General features: G+C 31.2%; 2 protein-coding genes across 3 annotated transcripts in view; one reads left to right on the forward strand and one right to left on the reverse strand.

The window, feature by feature from the left end:
- Positions 1 to 6,121, reverse strand: part of LOC146537940 (uncharacterized) — a 46,511-nt gene extending 40,390 nt beyond the window's left edge. Inside the window, exon 1 of the mRNA XM_085188076.1 lies at positions 5,916 to 6,121. Coding sequence (XP_085044202.1) covers positions 5,916 to 5,939 — 24 coding nt within the window. The 5' untranslated portion in view covers positions 5,940 to 6,121. The remainder of the gene's footprint in view (positions 1 to 5,915) is intronic.
- Ac76E (adenylate cyclase type 2 Ac76E) overlaps positions 1 to 24,193 on the forward strand; it is a 146,206-nt gene that overhangs the window by 105,037 nt on the left and 16,976 nt on the right. For both annotated transcript variants that reach the window (XM_085187866.1, XM_085187865.1), the window contains exons 6-8: positions 19,375 to 19,587; positions 22,450 to 22,577; positions 22,836 to 22,994. In XM_085187866.1, coding sequence (XP_085043992.1) covers positions 19,375 to 19,587; positions 22,450 to 22,577; positions 22,836 to 22,994 — 500 coding nt within the window. The remainder of the gene's footprint in view (positions 1 to 19,374; positions 19,588 to 22,449; positions 22,578 to 22,835; positions 22,995 to 24,193) is intronic.

A 24,193-nucleotide genomic window follows, 5' to 3' on the forward strand; every position in this document is an offset into this window, starting at 1 on the left:
AATATATTTTTTTATAACTTTTAAGTTTTCAGTTCATAACATTTTCTTTTGGTTTAAATGTCTTGTGATTATTCAACTTCTGATATCTTTTAATATATTTTTATTAGTCCCGGCTTTTCGAAAAACAATTTATTTGTACTTTTTGAAATGAATTCTACAGAAACCTTTTCTTTGTAAAATTCATATAAGTTTCAGAAATACTTTAATTCTTTCTTTTTTCCAACATTAATAGTATCGAGAAGGTCTCACATATCACCTTGCCAATGAATTGTGGTCTTTAACATTCTAAAACAGGTTATAAATGACAAACAGTGTCAATTTTTTTATATTTAGGAGATTTTTTTTTTATTTTATTATTTTGTAATTATTAAATAGCTTTTTTTTAAAGGTCACTGTTATTTAGTTAACATTCACAGATAATAAAATTGTCAATAAAACATAATATTTTTAACAATTACTAATATTAATAATCAAAAGTTCAATGTCAAAAACTTTATAGGGCAGTAAAACAACTGAAATACAATGTACGATTTCTTAACATTAAGGGCAAGGTTATATATTAATATTTTAGTATTAAATTTCGGGTTTTTTCCTCATATCCTGCCATACACAAGTATTTGTTGACTATAATATAAGTTTGGAGAAGCTTTGGAATTTAGTTAAATAATAGATTTAACTATATTTAAGCATTTTCGTATATATCCGGTTAGGCAAAAGGAACATACAACATAAAGCCACTATATTCTTCATTCTTACCCCAATTTTAAGATATACCGATTTGAATGGCCTCAAAAAAGTAGTAGATAGTTCCAATATTTCTCCATTATTGGCATCGAATCCACAACTTTCACGAGTACAATCAGATACTATTCCTCTGCGCCTTTTGTTTTTATTATATAATTAAAGTAATAATATCAAGCATTGACCGAGCACTACACGTAATAATACATTTTTGAAGTGTTTTGCAAATACCTATTAGATTATAACATAGAAACATCAGTAATAAAATATAATCTACTATTATAAGGACTAATCCTTCATTGAGTTTAATGGCTTCTATCTATCAATCTAGAATATTCCTAAGGAATTACCTATGGTATTCAATAGTTTCGAAAAAAAGAAAAGAAACAAAGAACCAGAGAGAGATCATCGTCGCGCAGTGTCTTTAAAAACGCGATGGTTCATTTCTCCGCGCTCGCTAAAGGAAGCCCGGCGTTAAGTTCCAACACGCTACCGTGCTGTCGTCTTGAATTAGGGCCAAAAGCTAAGAACTTTATGTCTCAACACTAAGTACTGCCCACCACACTATCGAAACCGCAACCGTCGAGCTTCATTAAATATTTATATTTAAAAAATAAAAAAGTAAAAAAAAAATTTTAAGTTAAACGGTTTTATATTGCAGATAAATGTACTAAAAGCTAAAAAATAATTTCATAGAAATTATGATTACTAAAATTTAATCGTGGGGCACGTCCAATATCTACAATTGAAAGACATAGCGTGAGACTTCACCCACCTAGTGGTAAGTAGCAAGTGTCCCCACGATTTTATTTTAGTAATCATAATTTCTATGAAATTATTTTTTAGCTTTTAGTACATTTATCTGCAATATAAAACCGTTTAACTTAAAATTTTTTTTTTACTTTTTTATTTTTAAGTTTTTAGTTTTTATTTCTCATGCTATTCAATTCGTTGAAATGAGGCTCGATGTCTCATTATTGCAAGGTTAATGGAGAATGTTACGAACGACCCCCCCAGAGGTCCAATAGAGGGGCAAGGCTATGTACAACAAGATGTGCCTGAATCTTGAGGGGAAAACGCTAACGACATATCATTTTTATCCACCCTAATGCCATACAGTTCTCGGCGCGCTTTTACCTTTTACCTTAACTTGGGTGGTGTACCCCTAGCGACGTATCATTTTTAGCCACCCTAACGCCATACAGTCCTCGACAGGATACCAGATCTTGACTTGGGTGGGAGATTCATATTGTAATTTTGTATAGTATACTATATTATACTTACCAAGCCCTTTATTTTGATACCCATATTGATGGGATTGAAAACTACATTATCCGCCATTTTGTAGCAGTGGCCATCTTTAATTTTGATTTTGTATAGTGCACTGAATTCTACTTGACAAGCCCTTTCATTTGATACCCATATTGATGGGATCGAAAAAACTAACTTGTCCGCCATCTTGTAGCGGCGGCCATCTTGGATTTTGATTTTGTATAGTCCACTGAATTCTGCTTGACAAGCCCTTTCATTTGATACCCGTATTGATAGGATTGAAAAAAACTAACTTGTCCGCCATCTTGGATTTTGATTTTGTATAGTCCACTGAATTCTACTTGACAAGCCCTTTCATTTGATATCCATATTGATGGGATTGAAAAAAACTAAGTTGTCCGCCATCTTGTAGCGGCGGCCATCTTGGATTCACAATAATATTGAATATGGATAATTGTATTGTCACCAGAATCAAAGGCGTATACCAAATTTCAGATCAATCGGTTAACGGGAAGAGGGTTAAATTTCAATTACTAAATTTGACCCAAACAAACAAACGGGGTGAGCTAAATAAAACCGTTTAAAAATAAACGTTAGCTTAGAGTTAGCAGTTTTTTGAACGAAATCAGGAGAAACAAAAAACGTGTTTAAAAAAACTATTAGTATGTATTATCAGAAAGTTTTTGCAATTTCGAAAATAGATTTGTATTCTCTACCACATTAAGTAAAATAAGTCGAAAAACAGAAAAAAAAGGATTTTTCAGGTATTTTTTATTGTACAAATAAAATTTAAAAAAAAAGTGAATATGATGAAGCCAAGCAGTACAAGTGCCGATATATATTTATAAAAGTGACAGAGGTAAGAACCTCATGAAGGTCGATCATCAATACAATATTTGCAGAGAATGTTTATTGTATCAACATATCTGTTACTGTAACCTTAAACGTATTTTACGACTCAAATTGATATAATATGTTATTTCAATGAAGAATAAGAGAAGATTCGGTAATTTTTACATTGATTTTACGTGAAAAGTTTTTTTTAATATTGATTTTACTAAAGCAATTATAATAATTAAAGCGCAGTACTAACGATAACGAAGGATAAAACATGAAATTGAAAACAGAATTAAAAAAGCGAAATATATTCAATCTATCAATTGTAGAGCCTTGTAGTTGTAGTATAACAGGAAAATTATTTAATAGCTATAAAAATGCATAATGTTTAGACCAATATTAAAATGTTTTCGATTTAGTTACGTCACTGGTATTTTACTCTACGGTTATGACGCTATATAAAATAGTTAAGTTTCTTCACAAAATTCCCCATGTAAAGATTTAATAGTAAATACCATTTTAAAGAAAATATGTACGTGTTTTGTATATTTAATACTTTTGAATTGATTTCTTGGATTTGACTAAGTGGTATTGATGTAATTATAGTAATAAAGTATCTAATATGAGAAGAAACTGCTTAGCACTCGGAATTCAAACGCAATGTCTCAACACTTCTTTCATTCTACACAATGGGGCTATATATTTACCAAACCAAATTCAAAATTATTCTATTAGAGCCACTTCGACATATATGGAGAAAAAAGATTAAAAGTGAAAACGGAGTGAATAATCGTTAACTCTCTTCTTCTAACTTGCAAGTACATATTTCTTAATTAATCGCTATAAAATTAAGAAATATATACTAAATAGAGAGAAAATATAAAAATGCAAATAATGTTTATTACAGCTTTATTGCAGCTTAATACTTAAGACTACCATTTTAAAACTTGTAAGTAATTAAAACTACATTCACCTAAAATTTATAAAGGTACAATAAAAGCGAAAAAACAAAGAAAAACAAATATTCCAAGAACTGATACTTTTAAATGCATTCACAAAGATTCGTTATACGTAGCTGAGATTAAAAAGTACCTAGATTTATATACCAGCGATTTTATTCTGTTTTATTTAGACCTGTTGTGATTTTTTGTTGTATATATAAAATCTTATTTTGTTTAAGGATTTTACGAAAATAAGAATATTGAGAAACTGTTCACTATGTTAGTAATAAAAAGAATAACTATACGTTACTATTATGCATAAGGAACCGGATTAACCAGGATAGTCGCCGCAGTAGGATAGTTGCCCCGGTTTTGATTATATTTTGTTAGGGATATTGGGGCGTTAGTTCTTTACTCCTTATAAATAATTATTAGGATATTTGTTATAAACCATATGCCATAAAAATTATCAGCACTAGATTCGTCTTTGCAAAAATAATTAAAAAATAACTTTACCAGGCACAAACAGCTCACTGGTCAGTATTTCTATTGAATATTTTAGTAATTTCAGTCCACTTTTGTTTTTTTTTTGCATGCATTATATTTTAAATAATTTAACATAATACACTCATTAGGTTCATATAAATATATTCTTTACACTAATATGTCAAAAAATAGAGCGCACCAAATTATCTTATACAACGTTAACATTGTTAATGTAAGTCATATTTTTTAAAAATCTCATGCAATTCTTGTAACTTGATTCATTAAATATTTACTTATAATTGAGATCTGATGAGTCAACTGCAATGTTATCAGAACAGCGTTTCTATAAAAAAATCCCCATTAGTATTACCCAGTTAGTCATATTTTTAAACTTTTATTTCTGTCTATACAAATTTGAGTTCCATTTCCATGCTATTCTACACGAAATGCCTCCAGAATTCGGTGGAACGGAATAGGAACGGGTTGTCCCAACACTAAGTTTTCTCTGCCAACACTGCTGTGTGTAGGATTAGCATGAGGCTTAAAAATATTTATTCTTTCTAAATTTAAACAATATCATTTATTTGAAGATTGGACGGAAAGACAGATTAATTATGATTTTTTTTCAGCTATAGCATAAAAAACCAGAATCTAGTTCATATTATACAATAATAATGTAACTTTAAAAATTAATATAAAAACAATTCACTGGTTATAAAGTTACTATAGTAACGTAACGCGAATGCCGTAAATAAGCCATTATGTAAAACAATATTACGTTGTACTTGAATTTAAATTGCAAGGTTTTTGCTCGTATTTTATGCGAATATTAAACCTTAAGACATTATTATATTATCCACTATTTGCATTATACATTTTAATGAATACAATTAATATTTTTAAACTTGAGTGGCGGAGCTGATCGCCGCGTATAAAGCTCTATTCTTTATCACAACCTTTTGTTTCAATAATACAAAACGATCATTCACTTTTATTAAATTCTAAAAACAGATAACAGAATTCGTTCCCACAAATTTTATAATTCTTTCCCATCACGTGTAAAACAAAAAAACGAAAGCCGAACTCTATACCTGGCTTTGTATCAAGCGATTCCAATTTCTAAGTACAGTAGTGAACAGTGATTGTTTCCTTTACCTTTTTATGGGCAACATAAAGAACGTTACTCATTCATTTCGTTAATCCTGCATAATTATTTTATTAGTCACCCAGACGTGCAAACATTGACCTAATATTAGTTTAGAGAGTAGAAATCTTTGTACGTGACTAAAATATTAATTAATATAATTTTCTAATTATATAAAACTTTCGAATTGATTCATAAATCAATGGAATCAATATACTTGTGTACTTCATATATTTACAAATAATTACTCGCCTTATGTAAACTAACTAGACATATTGCAATTTACTGCACTGTTATTTATTAGGCTGGAACAACCAATATTTAATGAGATAAATAATTCATTACTCAAATTAAAGAGTCTTATAGTTTTAATGAAGCAATTTACTTTCAACAACAAGGCGAACCGGTTTTAAATTCAGTAATTGCTTCAATACCATTGAATATCTATGGAATTGAGTTAAATGTACCATTTATATAGACATTTTTCAACTTACCAAGCCTTGTATTCTAGGGAACATGATGAACTAAACACTATTCAACACTAAAACTATATAATCACAATGAACTCTTATCACTATCACTCACAGTGCAATGTCATTATGAAAGTAAAACGGGGTCTCACAAGGAGGTGCTCTCGGACCACTATTACTTCTAGTATACGTGCGCGCGAGTCGACCAGTGGAATGCTTATGGTTGCGTGTTTACTCGACGATGCCGGCATATAGATGAATCACACATGAAACGAAGTGGGGAGCGACGTATTTTATCTTAGATAGTGATTTTTTTAAAATGTAAACTTCATCAAAGAGAGTTTAATTTTTTAAATTATATTAGTTAATGGCTGTATTAGTTCGTTGTGCAAATATTTTAATAATAATTGAAATTGTGTTTGACCTTTAATGTTGCATTTTCTTTATCTTTTATGTAATTTATGTACTTTTTAAATTATATAGTTTTATTGTTTAGTAAATATATACTATGTATGCTCTATATTGAAGTAAATCATTACCTATGTGATAATACACTATTGTGATAATACACTATAATGTATTATAATAATGTGATAATTTTAAAAACATGAACTTTCTAAATAAACTTTAGTTCGATAATTATTTCGATCTTATAGAGCCATTTGTAACTTTATCCTCCAGTGTAGAGCTTGGCTCTGTATTCTCTCTGGTTACCCCGCTAGAGATACAGCGTGAAACTAAGTAAGCTTGTAGAGCCTAGGAGGTCATTGTGGAATTAGATTGAGAAAACAATATCATTTGCCACTTTCTTAAACTGAATAGATAGCACATTTGTGCACTTATAGTATTTAAAAAAAAATATAAAGGTAATTTACGAAAGGCATTGTGTGAGTTGTGTTTTATATGAAAAGGGCATACTAGACAAACACTATGTTTTTGTTATATGGAATTTGAACCATATATAGATAATCGACATCTCGTACAACCTGTCTTGGTTCCAGATAAAAAGAAGACTTTACTTCTCCTCTTTGTTGGACATTTGTACCTATAAATTTGACGTATTTGTCAAGTTGTCTATGCGATCTCTTCAAGATGACATGACGATATTAATGAGTAACGCCTTATCTTATTTAATTATGATTAAAATTAATAGCACTTATGCCCAAATAAATATAATTATGTATTTAAAGGAAAACAAAATCTATATTATCATTTCAAATGGACTTCGTTGTAATTATTATAATATTATTTACACTTAATTAAATTATAAATTTGTTTATTATTTTCATTTTTGTACTAATACAGTTTATAATATTATTTTTGTTTTTTTTATATTGACTCTGCATCCCGCACATAAGGAGAGGCAGGGAGAACCAACCTAGTGCTCAACCACTCCGTCTCACTTCAACTTTGAACAACTATAAAAATTTGAACGTAGTATATGATAGTAGTCATATGATCTATCGAATCGAATACATATAAATGGACTATGTAAAACGATAAGATTTTTTTGACTCAACCAGTACTTCCTGAGATTCGTTCAAACAAACAAACTCTTCAGCTTCACATTGTTAGTAGAGACTAAAAGAGTACAAAAACTACAAACTTGAACGACACCATTTAAATCTAATTAAAGTTTAATCACAATTTAAACACTCATTAACCGCTTCAAAGAAACCCAAGTCTATATTTCTTCAAAGATTATAGAACTCCAGAATAAATTACAAGTAAGTTGTTGCTTAAAGACGCATTCGTGTCAACAGCTGTGACTCCATTTAGCAACTTTGATATTGCATTAACATCTCGTGTGGAAATACGCAAGGGCTTTGCTAACGAGACCTAAGTAATGTAATACCTACTGTGGAATCATAAAAAAGTGTATTGTATTTGAAGTTATTATGTAATCTTCTATGGGAATGTATGGATTAATGCAATTGATACTTGTTTTATGACAAAGTATTACATTTTGATGATGTTAGAAGAATCCGTTCTCATTAAGACAATTCCCCACTATCCTGCGAAATACGGGAGGCATTACGTTTTAAGTAGTGGATCTCTACGCTGCGCTTTATTGCCCCGTGACAAGAGCTAGGAAATGATAATATTAAATATTGCATACCCTGAATGGGAATCGAACCCACAAACATCGCGTTTAAAGTCGCACACTTCTGTGCCTATGGTACGACGTCAATTAATAATTGTTACAATAAAATAATGTTTTAACAATACAACACTTATATTCGCCTTTATTTATTTTTAAGCAATTATCATTATTATTTACTTTATTATGAATATTTTATTGTTAATTAATAAATGTATCTTTAAATAATTATTTTTATAAAGCAAGGTCGTATTGGATTGGAATATTATTATTGGTTTTGGTTTTGTTGGATTTTTTCGATAGACGCTGTGTACCGCATATGCAAGAGTAGGCAGAGAGTTGCCAGTGTTAACTTATTCCGTTTTTCATTTTCTGCTTCGCTCTATTTTAAAGACATTGCATGTTGACTGTAGGAAATCAACGCTATGTTTTGTCTTGGCAACAAAGCGAGAGTATGAAATATTTCATCGCCCGAGCGGAAATCGAACCCATAACGATCTCGCTTGATCGAAATAAATCCCTAATCACCCACAAAAGGGCTACTTATCTGTAATTTTATTACTAGTTATTAGATACAGTATTGGTATTTGCTTATAGAATCCATACCTATATTATAAATTCGAAAGTAACTCTGTCTGTCTGTCTGTCTGTCTGTCTGTCTGTCTGTCTGTCTGTCTGTCTGTCTGTCTGTCTGTCTGTCTGTCTGTCTGTCCTTTACGCAATCAGGGCCAAACCGCTAATTAAATTGTGATAAAATACTCATATAGAGATACTTGAGGGTCCCGGGATGAATATAGGATACTTTTTTTTCTCATATTTGTAATATTTTCGATATATACCAATATATCAAAATAATTAATTTGACAAGGAATTTATTCCGCCATGTTAATAACAATCGTCGCTACGCGTGCTAAGCAACGGCTTGCAAAGTTTGTTGTTTTAAGAAAACGTCACCCAAAGTGAGTTTGCTTAATGCATACATGGCGCGCGCTGATATAGATTTGTATACCTTAACAAAAATTAGATGATTTCTATAATTTGATATTCATCCTTATGAAAATAAATATAACAGTCACTTTTAGCATTTCAACTAGATTGAAATTATAGTTTACTGTATAACATTCTAATAAATAATTAAGATGTCACTGATTCCAAATGACCTAGCCTACGAGTGGTATAGTATGACCGACGCGAACGGGCAGATGACTTTGAAATAAAATAAATAAATTTTATATATTTTCGAATTACTATTATTTTTTATGTAATTATTTGCTGCTTATAATTAATTTATCTCAGTTTGGTTATCCATACCGATGTTATACACTTTAAATATCGTAATTTAAATCATTTGGGATTTTATTTAATATTGTTCGCAAAAATTAATAATTATTTAATATAGAAAAATGTTTAGGACGCGCGCACGGCAAACTTTAGGTACTTTTACTTCTTTTGTTTGTTCATTTCGGTTACTCTGATATTTTTTCTAATAATAAATCTCCACTTATTATTATTTTTTAACTTATTTTAGTTATTTAGGCTTATATTTTCGCGGGCGTAGCCGCTTCCGGGCCCACTAGTACTATATAATTTTACTAAGTAAATCTTATCTTTTTAAGTATTTCTATTGTTTTTAATAAATTAGCACAAAATTGTAAAGCAGCTTAAACTTTTGAAATGCCTCATATTTTATTGCCTAAGAACAATGATTACAAGCCCATTGTCTCGAATGTATTATACGAGCGGTGCGGATTCTAATCGGGTTTAACATTTTTATATTACGGATATTCAATATATTGAAAATTAGCCATAAAAATTATTACTGAGAAAAATATAACTTAAAATATTTCTTTCTAAGGTTCTTTGAAAATATTATCTTTTATAGTTCTTTTCGTTTTATCAAGATTACTACTAACATGAAAAGCTGCTTACAGTTTTCAGTCGCATTATAATTTATTGCTTACAAATATTTGAATCTTTAAAAACGTATAATAAAAAAAATAAACGTAGTTGGATTCAAATCCACGCCTCTTGGACTCGTCCGAATTTTATAAATATAATACTAACCAAAAATTGCTCCTAAGATATATCATATACCTTATTTGGTTATACAATGACATATTTGCATGTTGACTTTTTGAAATACTTAAAAAGACGTAATCAAAATTTGTAGAAAGTCTTTCCGCATACACTGATATACTTATTTTACTTGTTTTTTCAAAAAATGCAATTACGTCATTACTGCATGAAAAAAGTGATAGGACAATAGATAATGCCATTTATTGAATATTTTGTCACCATTAAAAGTATTGATAAAATAAGAAAATATCAATTCAAATGTTATGCTTGAATTATTTATCGAGTTGACACAGTACTAGGTGCCTGGAACTGATTGTTTTCACGTTGAAGCCATAAACGAGGCATTAGTCAATATTGAATTTGACTTTCATTTGAGATATATTTAAGGTGAATTTATTATTTTAGTGGGGAACGGAGTGTCTCTACACTAGGTTCCTTCCCTCTGCTTCCCTGATATGTGCGGGATACAGCGTGAAGCTGATTTATTATCAGAACTTAGCATATTTTAATGGCATTATACTTTATTGCTTAAAAACAATAAATACAAAGCGATTTCCTTATTTACTGTCTCCTATACGTGTAATAAATCGATGTATACTAGTTTTGTCTTGGCGTTAAAATCGTCTTTTTATTAATATTAATATGTAAATTATGTTATTGTATTAGCACGGATGCGCATTTATAAACGTGTTTTCTATGTTTATTTAAATTCGATTTTTAAAATATGACTTATGTTTTGCAGTAAGCAGAAACATAATTTATTAATCAATATAGAATCGTGCAAATTATTAAAGGGTTGAGTAAACAATATGTTCATATATTGTAAAGCTACAGAGTTTGTTGGGCTTTATGTGCTAATCTCATGAACTGGTTCTAGTCCTTTATGTTAAAGCCAAAAGATATAATATATTTTAAAATTAATAATATGTATCTTATGTGTTTTTTAATAACTCTAAGTTATTTTGGCGTGAAGCGTAACAAACAAACTTATATTCACATTTATAATATTAGTATGATGATAATCGATTATATCCTAGTCAATCAATTTTCTAAGTATATACGTGTACAATCGTTATCTTTCATTGTTATGATTAACACAATAACATTGAAAAACTTATCTGTATGTGTGTGTATAATTACACACAAATACACACATAAGTTAATGAATTTATGAAATAATAGTATTTTTTTGCTTAACAGTTTTTCGATATATGTCAAGGTAGGCTAGATAATCTAGCGTCATGACTCTCTATTCTCCGCTTACTGCCGATTTTACAGATATTGCGTTAATTTAACGCCGAGCTTTGTATCACCAGATCAGAGGAACAAATATTTTTTTTATATAACCCCCTTCGAGTTGGCATACAGTCGTTTTTAGCCACGACAACAATCCTTGTTAACTAATACACTGTCGCATAAAGCCACGATAACCTACTTTCATAATAAAATAAATTTATTATGATTTCTACTACTCTCCTTATTACTGACATCGAACCCACTACTGTGCTACTGGGGCTACTTCCAAGCTATATGCAGGACCTACTCTGTTGTTCCTACAGGGCACTACTCAATTTTCGAGACATTCAATAGCCCACTTGCCGAGAATGGCCATAAGCCTGTATTACATCAAGTTTCACTGTTACCCATTGTATTGTTATTGAAACAATGAAATATCAATTAAAAATTATATTGTAATTTTTTTTTATTTCAAAATTTTTATCTGCAATATTTCTTATCGGATCATACTTTACTGACACTTTTAGATTGAAGGAACATTGCAAATATATATGCAATATAAGAATTGCTACAGACATACGTTTGCTAATTACACTTTTGATTTACCAACTGATTTAGGTTAATTCTTTTATTGACATTATGAAGTCTTTTGTTTTATCCTGAATACTGAGCTGGTAATTTATAAACATAATTACGCACGAAATTCCGACCTTCACTTCCATTCCCTACTTTCTGGAATGCACGTTCATTAGTGGAACTTAACGCCGCGGTTTGCTTCAAATAAAATATTAAATATTTAAAACCCTTATAGCACTGCGCTACGACAGCGACCACGAAATATTTACAAGAATATAAATATTACCCCAACAAGGGATCGAATACACACCACCACCTTTGCCTTTAACTCTTTTAACGATATTGTACATATAATGAGCGTTTAATTATACTTTATATAGGATTTGGAAAGCTTTTAACATATTGCATAGCGCTTAGCGTCATTGTCAGTACCTACCTAAATCTCCTCATTATTTAATAGTGGGAATTACTTAATTAATCATTATGTATGTATGCCGAATACTGTATGTCTATAAGTAGCTAGAAGTGGGTGGGGTAGAACCTAGTGTTAACACACTCTGCTCTTTAGTGTATTAGTTATAATTATGTATCTAATGGATATAAATTTGTTCGAGAAAAGTAAGAATGATACAATGAAATAACCTTAAGTTATGTAATGTTGTAATAATTATATTTTATTACTTACTAATTTAAAAATAACTTAGCAATTATAATGCGTTATAAATTATAAATGATATAAATGAATAAATGTTTTATTAAAAATGTACACTTCCAAAAGAAACATTAAGAATTTAAACAATAATAATGTGAATATAAAGTTTATTTTTTATAGTTTTTAAAATGTATTAATAAATACTGTGGCGCAGGGCTACAAGAGTGCGACTGTAAACGATGTCTGTCTATATAGTTATAAAACTTTTGATTGTATAATTTAATTTCACGCAAAAAAACGCAAAAAAAAATTTCCTACACAAAGCAAGGCAGGCAGAGGGAATCTAGCATCAATACACACCATTCCCCGAATCCGCCTAACTTTCGAGACATTGCGTGTTCATTCGCGGAACTCAACGTCGAACTTTGTCTTGTTACTAGGAGCGAGGAAATGAAAATCATTTATTCCTCCGACTGGACGAAACTGAACCTACAATCGTCGTGTTTCGTTAAAACAGACTGGTTGGACCCAGTCTACCTAAAACTGTATACAAAAAGTTATGAAAAATTCTAATAAACATACTGATAACATTGATAAGCCACATAACACGTCACTTTAGCGGAATAAATATATCGAGATATGCTAAGTGTTAATTGAGGTTATAAATTATTATCAGTTCTTATCTATGTGCTCAGTTGTGCAATGTTTGAGGTAAATGTCGTGTTGATGGGTTCGAGTCCTGCTCGTTTTCACTATCTTCTTTTCCTCATTCTGACAGACAAAGAAAGTGAAGAACGAAGTGTGTTTGTTTATTTTATAAAGTCCATCGCTGCCAGAAAAAACTTCCGGATTTTAGGAATTCTTTATGTTAGTTTTCATCCAAATTTGTTTAGTCATTTGATCATTATTCAAACATTAAATAATATAAGTAACAATAGTAATTACTAAAATACATATTTATAATAAGTTAAATTCTTAGTTAACAATTATACAGTTATACCTAGAGTCATGTATCTCTTTGGAATGTTATCAATATGTACTGAAATTATACATATTATATTAACAACATACATTGTATCTCATATGAGAAATAACGTAACTAAATGGCATTGAATACTAGCGACGCGTTCGCGGCTTCGCCTGCTAGAACATTACATTTATTATAATTCTTTTTCTAATAACATTATCATTTTAAAGACAATAATATCTATATATTGAGAATTATTCAGAGTTTTAGCTAACTCAATAAAATATTTATTTAGTAATTTTGATTGATTTTAAATTGTAAAGTGGAAAATATTTATATATATAAATTAATTTTTAACAAAAAGAAAACCGACTTCTAACAACGAACTAAAAAGTGAAAAATAATTATATAAAGATTTATTTTATAATTTTTAAGTCGGTGCCAAGTTAACAAAACAAACAGGCTTAGTAATTAGATATTGTAGTAAAGGTGTTGTAGCATTAGTTTGACACCGACTTCAAAATTATAAAATCTTTATATAATTATTTTTCACTTTTTAGTTCGTTGTTAGAAGTCGGTTTTCTTTTGTTCAAAATTAATTGATTTTACGATTTTAAGTGATGGGTAGATCTTAAAATTATGCTTCTTAAACGAGTGGTGATGGTGGTGGTAGTGGTTGTCAACGAGTGGTTGTGGTTGTCCTATGTAAAACTTTATTAATTAGGTATTATTTTTGTGCAAAGTTACACTTTGGTATATTGACAAGAACATACATAAAAAGCATTCGGGCGAATTGAGAATCTCCCTTTTTTGAGGTTGGTTGAAAAGAAATGTAACGATCAGGAATCTCACTTCTGACATCAATTTTAAAAGTTTTTGTAACTATTACAGTATAATCAATTTTTTACCAAAAAAAAAAACAAACTTTCTCAATTTTCACCGGATCCCATAATCGGAACCTATCCAAACTTTCACCAAATTATCCTTGAAGTGTATCCTTTCAAATAAAAAAAGAATCATCAAAATCGGTTGGCGCGACATTGAGTTATTCGTCTATTTGTCGCGCACATACCTAATGCAAACTTAAGACTTATGTGATTTTCTCATAGATACCGTTGTCAGACATGGACCAAAAAAAAATGGGACCATTCGGAAAGCTTCACCTTTCAAACAAAAAAAAATTCAAAATCGGTACACCCAGTCAAAAGTTATGAGGTAACAAACATAAAAAAAAATAAAAAAATATATTTAAAAAAAAACAGTCGAATTGATAACCTCCTTTTTTTACAGAAGTCGCTTAAAAATAATCCGTTTCACCAATTGAGAATCGAACCCATAACCGTCACGTGTACAGACACACGCTTGTGCCACTACGTCTTCAAATACGACCTTAATAGGCGATTGAGATAAAGATAATTTTCACAACAACCATGTTAGGTAAACAAATACTTTTTTAAAAATAAACACACGGTGACCCGGTTCCGTTATCGCATGCGTATGATAAGAGCGTCTCGATATTATAATGTATTGTATTAAATAGATTATTATATTATGTGCTTATAGGACGATGTAGGAAGTAAACGAGATATGGAAATTTTCTGTACAATTTTGTTTTCTTGTTCAATTTTAGATTGTGGATTAGAATAATCGGATTTTTTTGTTTTAGCTTCCCGCAGTGTCCCAAAAAGGAAAATAGGCATTCTTTTCGTTGGTTGTTGATTGTCGTAACACTAGGTTCCCACTGCCTATATTGCTATATGTGAATCACGCGTGTAGCTACCATGTATCATCACAAAGGGTTAACCAGGAAGAAGAATGGACAATTTTTTTGAAGAATAAATAAACTAATACGCTGTCTTTGCGCAGTTGGGGCCACTCAAACTGTTTGTAAGGATTATAGATTTGTAGTCAAAGTGTTTAGATCTTCTTTCGATATTATTAAAAAAGATATAGCGTTTGGTTCCGTTACTCCACATATTAACTTTTTAATATGGAAAAAAGTCTTAAAAAATTAATATAAATGTGATGAGATGAGAAAGACAAGAGGAGACTTCGGTTGACCTTCGCAACCACAATATTAATGATGCTAGAGAAAGCACACATAAAAAGCAAAGTTTCAAAGGTAAATATTTATTTCTCTCAAGTGAGAATTGAACCCCCAGATACCACTGCTTAATGCTAAATAACCAACTCAGGTAAAGTCGCGAACAAAATACTAGTATAAGGGTAAAGTAATGAACAATACACAGAGCAACCCTAAATCCGACCGTGTGATACATTAAAAGTTTGTTTAAAAATTCTGTTTGATACTGTTCACACTGGAGGAAGTTACGATAGACGTTTCCTTACTCTTATATCCTGTAGTAGATATGATTTGAGAATTCAGTGAATGAGTGATTTTTTAATACTAGGAAGAATTTTTTTTATTAATTTAATTTTATTTTTATTAAATTTAGTGTGGGAATTTGAATCTAGGCTTCTAGTTGTGGTTGCCACTAAAATTTTTGACACTAAACGTTTGTTGCTACTAAAGCAAAAATAAGTTCGTGGATATTTTAATTATCGTCTTTTTGTGAATTAAAAATCGTTTTATTTCGATTTTTTTTAGCTTAACGCCAAGAAGATAAAGAAAGCCTAGTGTTAAGATATCCAATTTGCACACGAGAATCCTTTACTTTCACATTGACAACACCTGCGCAGGTTCATAAAAGATGTCTTTATTATTTCTAGATTGTTTTTATTTCTCATTATCAGAATATTATGCAGAAATGCATTAAGAACCTTCCAAATTGCAACATGATAACTATAAAAAAATATTTCAAAATCTTTTAAGTGAACCTATCATACATAAAAAATGCTTATTTTATCTTCTTACAGCTGTATAAAGAATATAACGCTACTTATCTTCACAATAAGTATACATTACATTGTGAACAACTGTATACGTGAGCGGTGAGACCCAGACATGACCATTTGGGTCATTGTCGTTAAACCAGTTCGTGTACTAAAATACGCAAATAGTTTAAATATTGTATTATAATATTACATTTTATGAATATTTTCGAGAACAGTTTTACGCTGTAACTTGTACAGTAAGATAGCTAGAGGGAAACTAGAGCCAAGACACTACATTTTCCATTTTCCACTTGAATTTGATAAGTTGTGTGTTAAGAGGTGGCACTAAACACGTCGAATCATATAGAGGCAGGAGAGTGACCCTACATTCTAGAAGAAGACGTTCTCCTCTTCTCCCCTAGACTCCAAACATTGCGTATTTAGGGGCGGAACTCAACGCTGTGAGTTTTAAGAGAGTATAGCCAACTATAACGTGGCTTAAGACTTTACACAAATTTTATACACTATCTTAATTCTTACTATCCATGTAAAGACGAAAAGCTATTTTTAGATATTGTTATATCACTAAAGAGTTGTTAAACAGATTAATTTTATCACAGTTTTAAAACAGGTAATAATTACGACAAAATTACACGCTGTTACATGATATTTGCTAGTGTTTTAGTTTAATAACTGGTTATTCATGAAATACGTATATTTATACTGTGTGGTAGTGAGTCAGTAATTGACTGTAGCAGTTGTGGATTCGATTAGCACTCAAGGAAATCAAATTGTTTCCACGCTCTTGTACAAAGACAAAAGACAAACACGGAGTTAAGTTCCGCCGTTCAACACACAATCTCAAAAATTTAGCGAAATGTAGGTAACGATGTGCCTTAACACTAGTTTTCTTATGCTTAACTTGTTGTGCGTGAAATAGCGTGAAGCTGAATCTGTTTTATCATCACATCTTAGTCATCACATACGTATAAATCTCACCTAATAAGCGCGCGTAATTATGACGCGGCTAAGGTCAACAATCTCATATATAATTGGTCATGCAAATGTCAAGTATACGTGACTAAAGGCAGGCCGCCTTCCGGCAACAAAAGAAGATGATCGAAATATATAGAGATTTGTACTGTTAAGAGATTTTATCAAATTTGTAGGATTTATCCAATACGATTTTTCTTTATGATTTACTAGGAAGTAGGGAGTAGCAGGGTGGTACCTACCTGCTTTTGACTTTGCTTCTTTAGTCAGATGGACACTAAAAGATGTGTGTGACGTATTTTAAGTCCTAAAAAAAGCTTTTATATGATAAACGTGATTGTTTCTTGAACTTCTCACTGCATCCCGCACGTTACTTGGTAGGCAAAAGAAATTCTGGAGACATTGCGTGTTGAGTGTTAGAACTCATTGCCGCTTTGCAATGTTACCAGATATATGAAAATATTAAATATTTCATTTCCCCGTGTAGAAGTTGAACCCATGACGCCAAAAAACAAAATACTGTACATATAATATAGAGCACTTAAAAAACATAATAAAATCTCATAAAGCCTGTGTGGCTATTGATTGCAAGCCAGACATTAATAATTCGATATAAGTATTATAGTAAACACAACATCAATAGATGTGGCATTTGATAAAGTTCACAGATCAGCGGTTTGAAAAATATATTTTGATATAAAAACTCGATACCTATATTATATACGTCGTACTTATATTATATTTACACAAAATATACATATATATTATTATATATTTTATTAGCTTCACACTATATTCCTCGTATGGCATGTGGGTACGCAGAACCAACCTAGTGTTAAGATACTCCTGTCGCCACTTTTCGTAAAATTTTCGAGACAATGCTTTGGATTGGGATGTGAAAGTCAACGACAGCGCGGAAATGTATAAAATATAAAGAAAACAAAAAACCCAACTGCATAAACTCAATTAATATATTTAGTATTACTGGTTTAACAGTTACAAAGGAACAACCAACGGACATACATGCATACACACACACACGCTACTTTTGGTCCTCGTCACAATCTTGTAATAATTTATACCCCCGAATAAGAATTGAACACACAACTGTCGCCTTTACAGTAAGTACTAAGTATAGTGTATGTGTGTGTGATCTACAAAGGTGTCAAGTTGAATAATGAACTTCATTCGAAGTTAATTTTCTTAATCTTGTTACATGCTAGCGCCTTGTGAGTTATCTTGAGCAAATAATAATTTGTACTAATTTTGTGCTAACGAAAAATTGCTATATTATTGTATGTTACATATTGCGGTGTAAGGTTTCGCTGTGAGAATTATTATTTATCATCAGAATTAAAATATAAATTATGTTTCATATTATGTTATAGTAAAAACCTATACCTAACCTGATTATAACTATACCATGGATGTGGGTTCGCTTCCCATTCGAAGAATGATGGTATTTAATTTATATTCCTTACCCCGCTTTGGTAGACGACGCGCGGCGTTGAATTTCGCCACTCAACACGCTATATCTCGAAAATTCGCCAAAAACTGCGAAACGCAGTGTCTTATCACTAGGTTTCTGCGTATCCTGATATGAGGGAAAAAGTTTAAAGGTAAAATAGAAGATTCTTATAGATGAATATAAATGTATATTTTTGATCAGTTTCAATCAATTTGTTTTTCTTCAATGATTATTTATTATTGTAACTTAACTGTATTTATTTCGATTTACAAAACGGTAGAAGTCACAAACTGGCAATGCAATGAAATCAATTTAAGCTAGCTTATTCCGTTTTGGTACTGCGGGATTATGATGGATTACATCTTAATCACGCTTAAAAGGAAAACTTTTATATACTTTTCTCATTTGGCCGAAGTCGTTCTCTTGTTTCTTTCATTATTTATGTTTATATTTGGGACCCTGTGGCGTACTTGGAAATTCGTTGGCTAAACTTGCCGATATATTATAGTGGTTAAGATATGTAAAGTTTTTTGAATAGGTATTTATGACTATCCTTACATATATTATTTTTTCTTACAGGTAAAACGTTCAATAATGCTCAAAATGGCCAGCGTGTGCGCCGACAGCTCTAAACAGACACGTTTCCACGAGATGCACGTCCAAAGGCACAACAACGTGAGCATACTCTACGCTGACATAGTGAACTTCACTCCGCTCTCAGAGCGACTCTCCGCTTCTGACCTGGTGAAGACATTGAACGAACTGTTTGGAAGATTCGATCAGATTGCTCAAGTAAATTTATCATTTTGTTCTCCTATTTCCGTGTAGATTGATTGGCGAGATCGTTTTGCCAGAGTGAGGAAGTTGAAATAATTAATTCTTCTCATTGGGAATTGAAGCCGCATCCATCGGCAGACGCTTCACAGTGACGCCGCGCACGCTTCAAAGCAAATACTTAATGTTCACTAACTATTTTTTTAATTACTTGTATTTGATTGAAGATAGTTGAAGGTTCGATTTCAGTGAAATTTCACCAAGAGAAACATTATTTAATTTATATATCTAATTTTGATCTTTAGAGGCCACCGTAGACCCAAAGGCTCTAAGCTTTATTATTTCTCTATCTCTCTTTTTTTCTAAGAATAGTTAATAATTTTTTATCCCTTCTTATATATTTAATAGTTATGAGTACTTTTATTAACTTGCTAGTAAAGTTATTACAATTTAACTTTTGGCTGAACTAAACTGAAATACAGTTTTCTGTACTCAGCACGATGTTGAACAAAGTTTAATATAATTGACGAAAGACAAATCTAAACTAACTAACTCGATTAAATATAACTGAAACGACTAAAACTTTAAATATTTTCGAATAGTATTTGTTTACAGTGGTCCAACGGCACAGCGTCTGATTGTAAATGTAACGGTTGTGGGTTCCATTTCAATTCGACTGAATGAATTATTTCCATTTCCTTTGTCATGACAAAGCACGACTTGAACTTTAGAATGAATTCTAGAGCTTGAATTTTATCTCGAGCGAACACAGAACTCGACACCCATATAAGTCTCCCGTTCTTTTGTCTGTGAACTGGAGAACGACTCATTTCAACTCTCGTTTCACATTTATTTTTTGATAGGATATATAATGCATTAAAAAGTAAAATACAAAATTCCACTTGCAAACCGAGTACATAAATCATTGTTAACACACGTGACCTACTAGACTAGCTAAAGCGAATGCATACTAAAATAGTTTACACCACTAAGTTTAGTTCAAAATTCAAATAGTTAAGTAAGCTTGGTGTTAGCAGGTACTTAAAAATTATAATAACTTCGTCTATAAATATTCATCTGAATTTTCAAGTGCTTATCCATATATTGCTTAATTTAAAGCAATGGTTTATACTAATGAATTACCGCTGCGGTAAGTTCCGCCACATATAATATATTCATCATCATCATCATCGTCATTGACTGTAAACGCGACAGGTTTTGGGTTCGATTCCTACTCGAGGAAATGAAATATTTATAATAATTATTTAAATTTATTGTGCACCTGCCCCACGACTGGCCTATTTCAAATAATATTGTCAATAATTAAATTTTATTATATTATCACATGAAAGCCACGCGTAAATAATCTTACACACCTCAAAAGGGACGAAAGAAATGATATCAATTTGTAATAATAATACGTGATATCGGTGGGAAGATACGTTAAGATGACAATGGGCGTCTAATATATTGGCAACAATGATATTTCTGGCTTTAGTATATTGGAATATATTCGTATATCTATTAATATTAAAAAGCTGACGAGTTGGTTTAGTTGAACACTCTCAATCTCAAGAACTAATGTTTTAAATTGAAAAAATATTTTTGTGTTGGATATTCAATTTATAGAGGAAAGCTGTAAGGTGTTTATCGTTTCTATGTAACTTAATTATTACCTGTAAGATCCCGCTGCAGAAATCTGCAGGTATCTGTTTTTTAATGAAATTTATTTTTTATGAGATACAGGGTAGTAGAAGAGATTAAACCATGATTGCTTTACAACATTTTGCAAACCGCGATATGAACTTTATGGTAATTAATTTTTATTAATAAATTGCAGATTTTTCATGAATCCATTTAAAAGAAAAAGGCAGATTCATGCGAAGTCAAAAAAATAATATTTATCAGCTCTTTCTAAACAATTAATGCATATTTCAGATTTGTTATCAAACATTTTTTTCCCCTGAGCTTAGATAGGTATATGCAATCGCGCGTAGGTATATGCAAACTCAAATACAGGCATTTCAATTCTAGACACCTAGACAGGTTAGCTGCAGGCTAACATGTCTAATATATCGGAACTTCTAAATTATGCCTTTGCAAACATTGTATAGAAAAATTTATCTGTCTAAATTATTATCAATTTTACTTACTTACTTCCACATTGTATCACGCGTGCAGCAAGGTAGGCAGAGGGAACCTAAGGTTAACGTCTACGTTTACTATTTTCCGCAAATACTTTCTTGAGATATGTTGTTTAGTGACGAAACTTTAGATGTGTTGTATGCGAGATAGGTACACCGTGAACGTTTGAAAATTTGTATTAAGAATATTATTAATATTATGTAAATAAATTAAACTCGACAGTTGTGGATTCTTTTCCTTCTGGGGAATGAAATTATTAATATCGTCATTTCATTTTGAAAACGAGGCAGTGTTTTGCGAGTCTTAATGAGAATTACAGTGTCATAACAATAGGTTCAGGTTCACTCTGCCTACTAAATGCGAGAAATAGCATAAAGTAAAAAAAAAAATGAAATAATTATAAAAAAATGTTATAAGCTTATATTAAATAGTCATATTATTAGACTAATTACTTATAAAAATAGCAGAGGAATCATTGAAATCCAATTAAGCAACCCTGACACCCCTTTATAATGAGCGTCCTCTTCACAAGAGTGGGTAATACGAAATAATCGAACTGATGGTTCCCCTTATTCTGATTGCTAATACTTTAGAATTAATTATAATTTATTATAAATATATTTTTTGTTTCACTTGTATCTAGTTTTCTACTTTCCGCTCAGTTTTGGCGACGTTACGTATTAAGTGGGCAAAACACAATTAAATGTAAATTGTAACTTAATTAAATATTTTTAGGAAAATCAGTGTATGCGTATCAAGATACTTGGCGACTGTTACTACTGCGTGTCCGGACTTCCGGTGTCTCGACCCAACCACGCGTACAACTGCGTCAACATGGGCCTGCAAATGATCGATGCTATACGGTTAGTGAAATGGCTGTGATATGTATGTAACTGTTTGTATTCTCTTCATTTTTTTGGCTTCACGCTGTATCCCGCACATAATATAGTAGGCAGAGGGAACCTGGGAATCTAGTGCTAAGATACTCTGGTTCCCATAAAGGCGAAAATATAATCTCCCATTATGTGTGTGGTATTAATACAAAAAATATTTTTTTCTTAACTGCTTTTTCCAGTTTAGTGACATATTCTCCGTCAACACTAACACTCCTTTATCCCCAGGTTCGTCAGAGAAGCGACTGGCTTCAACGTGGACATGCGTATCGGTATACACACTGGCAATGTGCTGTGTGGAGTGCTCGGCCTCCGCAAGTGGCAGTTCGATGTTTGGAGCGATGATGTCACTCTTGCTAATCATATGGAATCGGGGGGTATAGCCGGGTGAGTTTATTAATTATTTCATATATATATTACCTTGTAACTCCAAACGCGATGGTTGTGGGTTCGATTCTACAATAAGTAAATGAATAATAAATAATAATAATAATAATAATAATAATAATAATAATATTTTTTTTAGCTTTAGCTCTGGTAAAAAGATAAAACATGAGGTATTTACGAGACAATACGTACTAAGTGTCGCCACTCGAAAGTATCTTAATGCTAAATTCCTTTTACCTAACCAGTAATGCGGAAAAAGAGATTTCAGTTTATGATTAATAATTATATCTTTGTCCTATTACACCCATTGTGTAAAGGACTGTTGTAGAATAGATTAATATTAGGTCAAGTCTAGTATTCTAGTTAATCTAGGCAGCACTCTATTGTGTTAATATATTAATTAAATCGTGTACTTACGATAATATCGTCATATCGCGCATGAAATCTATTATTTGTCACTTGTTCTTTGACACTAATAAATTTAATGTTTGTGGCTCTAATATTTTTGTTTATTATAAAAATATTCGACCACAACTAAGAGTAAATTTGACTATTATTTAAGCTTCGATTCGATCAAAGAAAATATAAAAATAGTAAAAACATTGTTGTAAGTTTTTTTTATTTAGAGAAGACGATGTCCTAACTTACAAAAGGTCTAATTTAGCCTAATTTAAGCTACTAAATTATAAACTTTGAAAGCTAAGCATACGTTGATCTGACGACGTACGATTATAATGAGAACTGCGCGCTGGATAATGTTCCTCATATTCAGGTTCAGTTCAAAGAAACTAGGTCAAAGTACTGGTAGTAGGTAAGTGTATGTAATATGTGTCTAGAATACTATCCTACAATTATCTATGCTTCTATACTGATATTATAAAGCGCAAGAGTTTGTTTGGTACCAATATCAGGATTGTAGGTCAACAAAGTTGACAAACTTAATTTTGGGGGGATAAACACTAATTTTGTATGAAATGAACTACGTGTGTGCGACTGTAAATGTTTGTTTGTGTGGTTGTGGCTTCTATTCCAACTTGGGACAATGAAATATTTAATATTTTCATTTCTTCGCTCAAGTGAAGAAGAAAAGCGTGGCTTGGAGTTGCCACCCAACATACATTGCCTCGAGAATTCGGCGGAAAGTAGGGAACGGAAATGTTCTAATGGGAACGGAGTGTTTAAAGGCTTTCCAGGTTTCT

The sequence above is a fragment of the Heliconius melpomene genome, chromosome 7 (genome assembly GCF_056956725.1).
Source record: "Heliconius melpomene rosina isolate 202511_hmr_F chromosome 7, ASM5695672v1, whole genome shotgun sequence".
NCBI lineage: Eukaryota > Metazoa > Arthropoda > Insecta > Lepidoptera > Nymphalidae > Heliconius > Heliconius melpomene.